This window comes from Carcharodon carcharias, chromosome 17 (genome assembly GCF_017639515.1).
Source record: "Carcharodon carcharias isolate sCarCar2 chromosome 17, sCarCar2.pri, whole genome shotgun sequence".
Lineage (NCBI taxonomy): Eukaryota > Metazoa > Chordata > Chondrichthyes > Lamniformes > Lamnidae > Carcharodon > Carcharodon carcharias.
The window spans coordinates 66,575,071-66,584,564 of record NC_054483.1 but is presented as its reverse complement, the minus strand read 5'-3'; the positions used below and the strand labels follow the sequence as shown (position 1 = coordinate 66,584,564).

The window sequence follows — 9,494 nt, the reverse complement described above, 5'->3', positions numbered from 1 at the left end:
ATTTATTCTGAAGCTGGAACAGTAATATTTTTGTCAGTTCTTAATAGTTGTTTAAAACCTCATCTGCCAATGTTTATATGCAGTAATTTGAAAACTGTTGGAACACTTAAGTGCAGCAAATTCGCAACTATGGTGATTAGGACGAGGGTGACGTCAGATATCAGTGAGTCAACACAACCTGAAACACGACTTTTCAGTCAAAATGTGATTGCTTAGTAAACACATACTGAACTCTGATTTTCGAGATAGTTATCGATAAAACATGTACATACATTATGTACATAAGTGTTAATATTATGTGTCAAATATATAGATACATACGTTAAAACGTTTTATTTGAATCTATACTTGTTATTGATTACAATGGCTACGACCCTTTTATAAAGATGTGGTTTGCAATGAATGTTTTCCCATCTTTATTTAAAACAAGTGGCGGAGCGGCCTGTTCTTTAATTATACGGTTATATTCACTTATATTCGTTAACGACAGTCATTGTAGTTGCCGCTTCATACTGAAGATAATTTGGCAATTTCCATCATGTAGGTGTGGGGCCTGATGACTGATAATGACTAAAAATAAGATTATCACGTGTTTCCTAAATTAATATAATACAATGAAAAAAACGTGAATGAAGTGCCGAAAATGACAACCACTATTTAGGATTTTTAAACTTCTAAAGCAAATTCAGATGTGCCCTGTTTTAAAGATGAATATTTAAATATATTTTATACGTTTGTGCAGACAGTCCCAGTCGTGTTATGGCCTCGGCAAATCATCAGTAACCCACATTAAACGTGCTTTCGGTAGGAATGAGAAACCACAGCTGTCAACATTTCAGGGTCACGTATATTTTCACTCTTACGACATGCAAAAGATAACAAACGACAAAATACAGATCAAGTTAGTAGCAAGGGATTTCATTTGACTCTATTGAACTTTAAATACACGCACCGTCTTTCCATTAAACCATTAGTCTATTAATTACGGACGTTAATCAATAATTTACAATAAAATACAGTTTCAGATTTTGCCTCTTTCAAATTATTATACTATGATAAAAGCTATACATCAGAACACCTGGAGTTCGCTGGTACAGGTTCGAAACAATATACACGTTTTATACAAGACCAGACACTGAACACTCTCCATTCATGACATACCTAACAAGAGCTAGAACAGTAAACATGAACATCAAATACTTTTGTTCCTTCAGAGAGAACCAAACTCTTTTTTTTTAAAAAAAAAATCCATTATTTTGTTGGCTGACTTATCTAAGCTGTAATTCAAAAATATCCAAAATTCTGCCGTAACTACTTAACAGGTCAAATAAAAACCACCATTCTTAAGAAAAGTTGCCTGCGTTACATATGAACTGGTACATGTGATTAGTTACCAGAGCTGGGTACTGTGATCTCGTTAGCATTTGAAGGGCTGTAGCACGGACTGTTTAAAAACGTGTGTTTGGGCCGTCAATTTCCCCACAACTGAACATGTCAGTGGATAGATTGATTCTGCCTTTTACAAATTAATCTAAACTTGACGGGTGGTTCGTTGGGAATTGACTGTATATAATACATATGTGTATATTTGTATGCATATGGTACATGAATGTTAATTTTCAATATTTTTAAATTCAGCCTATATAGGTCAACAGTTAAAATGCTGTTTCTTGAAGACTTCTGTCAGTCCATTATTTTTTTCTCCATCGTTTCTCTTTTTCCATTCCTGGAATAGGGCTCGAAAGCGGAAGAGCTCAAGTATCTAGCGGACAGTTCCTGCAAGTTCCCGGTCAATGATCCGGTTACAGTTAAGGGCGAGGCGAGCCTGGTGGTTACCGTCCCGAGGAGAGACGGTACCGGCATACTGAAAACGTTGTGTCCGGGATGGGTGGTGGTCAGTGTTGGTGCTCCCGATGTCCCCGACGTGAGTGACGACGTGCCCATTGTGCTGCCAAGACCGACCACGGGGGCACGCAGAGCCGATCCCAGGGTGCTGGAGGCGCAGGGCAGGAGGCCAGATAACCCCGGCGGGGAGAGCAGCCTTCCTTGCTCAAGAAGCCGTAACACACTGCATGTCGCCGCCGTCTCGGAAGCCGTCGACCGAACGTCGGAATCTTTTCCTTGATCCTTTTTCTGCTTCGTGCGTCGATTTTGAAACCAGACTTTCACCTGTTTTTATAACACACAGTGCACCACATAAATACACACCAGTGATGTAACCTTTAACCTACTTTAGCGTTTATTCCCATACTAGATTTAGGCCGATGCTTCAAAATAGCATGTGTCCTGCCACCGATCTGAAAGATGGCTATCCTAGCATATGTCTGATTGAATTGATGATGGATGTGTAAACCTAAATGCAAACATAGAATGCTTACACAAAAATATTGCTTTTATTTTGCTTCAAATATATCACACATAAAGTAGGGTGATCACCTGGTACAAACTGAAAGCAGCATTTATTCCTAATTATTATTCAATGCATATGAACATTTGGGAATATTAGATTCGTTTTGATCACTCTGCATGGTTGTAAAATTGGGCAGGCTCATTTCGCACCAGGTATATTTTAACGGCGCCCGGTTCTCGTGTTCGGTAAATATGAGCACATGTTCGCGGCAGCTACCGCCGATGGTCCACCTTCTTGAGTGGAACTCCGTTATCTCGATATGAATACTGAACACAAAGCGATCTACAATTATTCTAGCTATGCTGTCTCCGTAAAATATATTTGAAAAAGTCTCTGGTGTAAATTAATAATAATCCAATATGAAAGTTATTAAACTTACATGGAGCACCAGTTTAAAATTACATTCTAAACAAGCATAATTCGAAAATGTTATTGCCCCCTTCTTTACAGAAATAACGTTGTTCAGCTACTATTTTCCAAGGATAGCCTTTAAAACACATGTACAACTGGCCTCTTGTTAAGTACCTATATTATTTAGAATCCAACTCATACAAATCTTTAGGAAAACTTAAATGAACCTTGTCAACAGTTCTGTGAGAAAATTGCGAATGTAAAAGTTAATGGTTATGTGAACTGTTTCCCAACCAAATGTGCCGACAACTATCTAAAACACTAAATATTCTTCCACATTTTAACAGTAATCATCTTTGTTGGTTAACATGGGCTCCAAATTTTAAGAGTCAAAATTATTTTGAAGAAATTCGGCTAGGCTATTCAGGTCCTGAATTGATAATAGCCGAAATAAGTTTGTGCCCAAATAAATTGTAGTTATTCTTCGCCTCAGCTGTAGATTCAGAGAATGTTAGCACATCAAGATTTTAAAAATGAAATTTTAATATACAGGAGAAAACAGATGTTTAATCCAAGATGTCAATTCTGAACCTTCGGGAAAATGTAAATCTCAGCCTATAATGCAACAATAATGCAACTACAGCACCACACAAACATAAGTTTAGAAATGACCTTTCATGTCTACCTGAGTTTCTGACAAGTTGAGCTGTCGAGCCAGTTCTGTTCTCTCCCGTCCCACAACGTACTGACAGCGCTGGAACTCCATTTCTAAGCGATACAGCTGCTCGGCCGTGAAAGAAGTTCGGGTGCGCTTGGGCCGATCAAGGTCCAGCCCTTTGGGCAGAATTATTTCTCTAATGGATCCCTTGGCATCTGCATGATGGAAATGCAGTTGTCCGTTATTTCTCAAACAATGCAACAACAACCGCTTGCATTTATATAACTCCCTTGGAGCAATAATGCCCCCAAAGCAATTCATATAAGTAGCACGTCCTCCCTTAATAGCTCAGGACGACACTTCATGCAGTTAGCATCGATTTTGGTGGTCGAAGACAACAAGCTGCGCATTCATCACCATCTAAATATCATATGGCGGCATAATGTTCCCGGTTTGTTTTCAAACACCTTATCTGTCGCTCTATTAAACCGGGTTAGGACTGTCAGTCTACATTGCTTGGAAATTGAAACAAGATTAAATACAGCTGTATTCAAAGAGCTCCAACAAAAATGAGCCAACATATAGCGGCTTCATTTGGCAGCGATTTCTCAAACAATTGGATGGTCACCTGGATGTTAAATTAGTTGTAAACTTGGTCACTACAAACCTTTGGTAGCGTTACATCATTGCACGTGCTTATTTGAGTTGTGTAGATTGCCAAGTTGCACTCAAAGTAAAATGTACAGATAATTCATAGTTAAAAAAGAAATGCCTTCTTTTAATGTAAGTACAAAATTATTGTTAAACTGAAAGTCACTGTCCATAGTTGGTAGTTTTATGAATATGTTGCGATTTAACAATTTATTTTTGTTTAGTTAATAATCACGATGTGCAATTAGCCCTTAAAACATCCAAAGGGCAGGTTTTAACAAAGCAGAACTCGCATAACAGTAACATATTTATTAATGGAAAACATATTTATCTGCAGATGAGGGTAGCATTACCCCTAAACTTTGGTTTGCATAAATTAAAAGCAAAGTAGCACTATCAGTTAAGTCACGTAAAAAAACCCGATTGTAATTAGCAAAGAATGTATTGTTTCTGGAGCTCCACGTATCCATAACTGAAACTACCACAACCAGAAGAAAACTGTGTGTTTCTGCTCCGGTCCTTGGAGTGTTGTGCCTGTAATTCAACTTGACGCGCGTCTGGGGCCAATCGGTCATAGAAGGATTAACATTTGTTACTGCCAGGCACTTATTTATAGTTTCATTGCATTTCTCCAATATAAGAACGAAAGTCAACCACTTATCATTGCTGAACGACGCAGAAATAACTTTAAAGTAAAATATATAATATTTAACATATATTTTAAAGTAATATATATCTCATTTTGCTTCCCTTTCCAGTGCCACTTTAATTTTAAACATGGCGTGATTATCCCATCAGTAACTATACTTGTCGTAACAGCAACAAAACGTGTTATCCAGGTATTGACAACATAAATAACCACACAACCTGCAATCGTGACAATGACTAATATACAATGGATTAATATATTAATAAAGGTTAAAAGTGAACAGTTTAAAAACAGGAACTCCGCATCAAAAAGGCACGGCTTCCAGACAGTAACACAACACAAACAATAACTACAGCCCTTCGATGTTATAGGAGGTAGGGTAAATCTTACCTTTACAATTCTTACACATTTTTACATGAGGAAAAACTTGCATAGACATTCACACTCAACTTTCTACTAATGGAGGTAAACAAATGAGTTTGCAAACAATGCAAATCATTGCGCGAGCTACCTTGTGATTTATGCAACCCATGAACAGAGTCTGCCGTAACAATAGGAAATTATATGGCAAAAATATATCTTAAACCGCATAGGCAAAAATGAAGATAACCCACAATTTATTTTGATCTGAGTCATGCAGCTGGGCGTTGAAAGCCTCCAGTCTAGTTGTTAGCTCACTTTTGTGAATGAATGTCATCTTATGCTGTTAAGTTTCCAACTGTAATGAAGGCTAACTAGATTGTGCGAAATACGTTTTCATTAAGAATATTTATATCTACAAACCGTATCAGGATCGAATCGATTCTAACCTAAAATCATCGCGCCAGCAGTGCAGAGATTGTTAAGGTTACTGGTGATGGCCTTTAATGTAAATGTTGAGTTATTCGCACTCTTTAAGAAAGCGACGACCAGTATTTGTTGCTTTTATATGACAAATGATAACGTGTTGATTAAAAACGTCATTAGAGAGCCGTTATAGCCATCTCAGTAAAATCTCCTGTTAGGGCTGCCAATTGTTAGCCTTGTTAGGAAGGGAAATCACATTTAATCGGTCTCCCATGAATTTTCTAAATTCGCCGTACTTGCCAAAGTCAACTTACTTTCATCTGGCTTAACTAATTTTCTTAATCGGTGTAAAATAGTTCTACAAAATTCAAATATTTAAAATCGATACGGGTTGCACGCTAAACACAAACAGCGTATAAGAGGGAGCTGACTGGAAGCAGAAATAAAATGGGAAAATACATTTTCAGAGCCCAGAGCAGAGTGAAAGAATAAAAAAAATTACAGAAAGAGACATTCAGTTCTTTTGTTTTAAATAGGCGATTCCCTTATTCGACACATTTTTTTCATGGTGCACTTTGGCAATGATGACTTTGTACTTGCAAAAATACAGAAATGGAACCATAAACAAGGAAATACACGAAGCAAATTGCCCCCAGTGAAAAATAAACTGATCCATTCTCCGGGAGAGCGTTACAGTAACCGGCAGATCGTGCTGTTTTTTTTTAAAAAAAGATACTGAGCAACATGGTGTAAAACGTAAAATAGTATTTTGAATCGTGCATAGGCAGCTCAAGCTGGGCCAAACCAGTGGGACAAGTCCGTTTAAAACTGAACAGGGCGAGAGAGAGAGAGAGAGATAGAATAAAACCGCGCTCACCTCTTACAAGAATTCGTCTACAATAGTCCGGGTCACTAGTACTAGATTTTGTTTTATTGCAGTCATCGGAGACTGCAGAAGCTGAGAAAGTCTCCTGCTGATCCTGCATCAAAGAATTCCGAAGGCTTCCGTGAGAATCCCTTGAATTCGAGGTGGTTTCTTTCCCTTCTCGGAGTCCATTCTTTAAACCTCTGCTCGACTCAGCTTCCATTATTGGTTCTCGATTGCATCTGACTTCCATTGAAGACTGTTAATGAAACGTAGTGCAAAAAAAAAGAAATTGCAAGGCACAATATTTGTTTTTTTCCCCGTTATTGCACAAAATATTGACCCAGCTGCTGTTTTTTTCTCTTTAAAGTTCGCTTTCTCGGGCGAGGCTTGTTTCCGACTGCTGGACTGAAATGCTGCTTTCGCCGATGGCCGTTCTTTTATGGTTGTCCAGCTTGAAATGCCAAATGATCAACACTCTGCTACATAGTGCTTTAAGCTGCAGCCTTCCAGATTTACTGTTGTGAGAGATCTACAAATACCAAGCACATAGTACGTACACTTGCCGTTTCAATTGATTATGGGTAATTTTACGGCCCGACATTTACGTTACCCCATGAATACACAGACTTGTTTGGATAATATATCAGGTCTTAATAGATGGTTTCTATGCTCGCCTTCAATCAGGCAGCTAAATACGGTAAACTGATTGGTCTCAAATGCGAAAAAATACACTTGTCAGAGAGTTAAGAGTTTCAGGAAAGTTCTGAGCAGTCTGATGGTGTAATATTAGCACCGCAAGCAGCCATCTCTAAAGCCCGAGCTCCTTTGAGCTTGGTGTCCCTTGAACTGAACGTTCAGAGCAGTGAGACTGACTCACCTTTAGGAGCAGCCCAGAGAGAGAGAGAGAGAAAAAAGTCTATTCAAAATATATCCACAGGAAACAGCTAGTCCGGAAAATCTTAACTAAAGATTCTCTAAATGAAAAGTTTCACCTCAGTTATTTCATTGTCAGTGCAACAATATATTTGGTACCTCGAATGGACAATAATCCAATAAGACCATTGATTACCCGACAATGAATCAATTCAAGTGAATGGATGGCTGCTTGGAGCACGCTCCAGTCCTTCATGTCACCTCGCGGGGCAGAAGCCCTCTTCACGCTGCTCTTCGCATTCATTCTTTTATGGGAAATGGGGAAAAGAGTGAAAGATGGCAATTATCTAATTGGACTATTAACAAACAATTCTCCGAGTGTGGCTTGCATGGTCGTGTTTCGTAGGGCGGGGTGAAAGGCCACATGTCGGACTGAACCCATTCATAGGAGCCCTGGCCGTTTTAGGAGCTCGAACGGAGGTCCCTGCTTGCAGCTCTCGCAATGGAAGCACAGATCCGCAAAATGAAAGAATGCCGGCGATCTCCATGGTGCTACCTCCTGAAAAGAAATTCATGTCCGATTTCTAAAAAAAAACCCCACAAAGATCGATTCCCCCATTGTTCTCTCATTCCTTGTTCCAGCAGACACAAATCATAATAAGTATTTTCCCTCGCTTATTTTTCGTCTGTGTCTGCACCAGTTTGTCCGGGTTTAGTTTATAATTTAAATGAGAATGTATGATTTTACGCAAAGGGCGGATTTTTTTTTACAAAAAGGAACATTTCGTTCCCTTTTAACCAGCATAAAAACAGTTTAATTAAGATTTCAGCTTTTTCGAGATTAAAATCAGCCATTTAACGGCGGAACTAAATCCTTCCTGGTCGCTTCTTTGTCTATGGACAATCAAATAAATAACCTGATTTCAGAAAAAGTTTTGATTGCATGAATTGGAAAGTTGGATTCCAGTCGCTCCGGGAAGATATGTCTGCCCGGAGCTGTGGATTTGCCAAGGTTATGGTGTGCGTTACCAAGAAGCGCGTTGGATTATATTTTCTTGCAACAAGCAAAACATATCTGAAGTTTTTTTGCTAAATCCACCACCCCAAGCAGCACGATGCAACAATGCATTCTTTTAAAGAGTACACGGTACTCGCCACACTTTAAACTTTTCTCAATGAAAATAAATTTTATTTTCCCTGAAATTGAAATTTCCAAAAAAATATTTTATTTGTTCGCATTTCTACACAAGCTCTTGGACTAATGTGATACTGTTTGAATCCGCAAAGGATACAGAATGTATTAATCACCTACAAGCGGCGGGTATCAGATTTGTAGCAACACCGGCTTATTTTATAATTCATCCACCTTCAAGCAAGTGTGTCACTGTTTAATACAACACAATTAAAGTAGTCGAGAAGATTAAAAGCCTATGATTATTTACCTGTTTTCAACAAATAATAATTTAATTCTAGTAAGCAGGTCGTTAGATTGAAGGGCGGAAAGGGCTTGCTGCACACAAATTAATGAAGACAAGCACTAGCCGATTTGACTAAGAGTTTGGGGCGCAATGATTCTTCCTTCTGCAATATACAAGGCACAGTTTGGGGTAGCTGGTCATATTATTTTGGAATTTCTGCACAGGCTGCGCACGTACACAACAAATATTAACGTTGTTTAGTCAGTGCACATTCACATGACATTAAAGACACAGGCTTGCACTCTTTGCACCAGACGGAAAGCGCGCATTTGACAAACTATGGTGCAATCTAGTGGACCCCCGATTGATTGTATTGTGGTCAAAATACACTAGCACACCAGTTCTAATTTAAGAAACAAATTCTAGACGGCGCCCAACATTTACAAACACAAAAGGGAATGTTGCAAGATGCAGTGAACTGCACTTAAATTTATAGATCACCATGTCGTACCAGTCTTAGTCAGTACAAATTGTTAAATCAACTATAGCTTTTAAACCCAAGTACTGTGTTCAGAAGTTTGGGAACTTTTTGGTCCCTTCATCTGCGGTGTCTTCTGTTAGTTTACTAAGTGCCACTGGTGTGCGAACCTTACTCTCAAGTGTGCTTAGTAATTACTTTGCATTAAGCACATTTGTCTTTGTAACCACACCGTTCCCAACTGATTCAATACGGATGGCTTTATAAATACACCATGTGAAACACAATCTGACATTACTGCACCAATTCAAACAAATCGGAAAACGAGCACAAACATGAACGTTACTCTATG

At 38.6% G+C, this 9,494-nt stretch overlaps 1 protein-coding gene across 1 annotated transcript; it reads right to left on the bottom strand.

Annotated features, from left to right (window-relative positions):
* Window positions 1-1,683: 1,683 nt before the first annotated feature.
* On the bottom strand, window positions 1,684-6,623 carry vax1 (ventral anterior homeobox 1). The gene is made up of 3 exons (XM_041210272.1): window positions 6,383-6,623; window positions 3,447-3,634; window positions 1,684-2,169 (listed from the first exon to the last, which is right to left on the bottom strand). The coding sequence occupies exons 1-3, from the start codon at window positions 6,621-6,623 to the stop codon at window positions 1,684-1,686; spliced, it is 915 nt and encodes a 304-aa protein (XP_041066206.1).
* Between the last annotated feature and the right edge of the window lie 2,871 nt (window positions 6,624-9,494).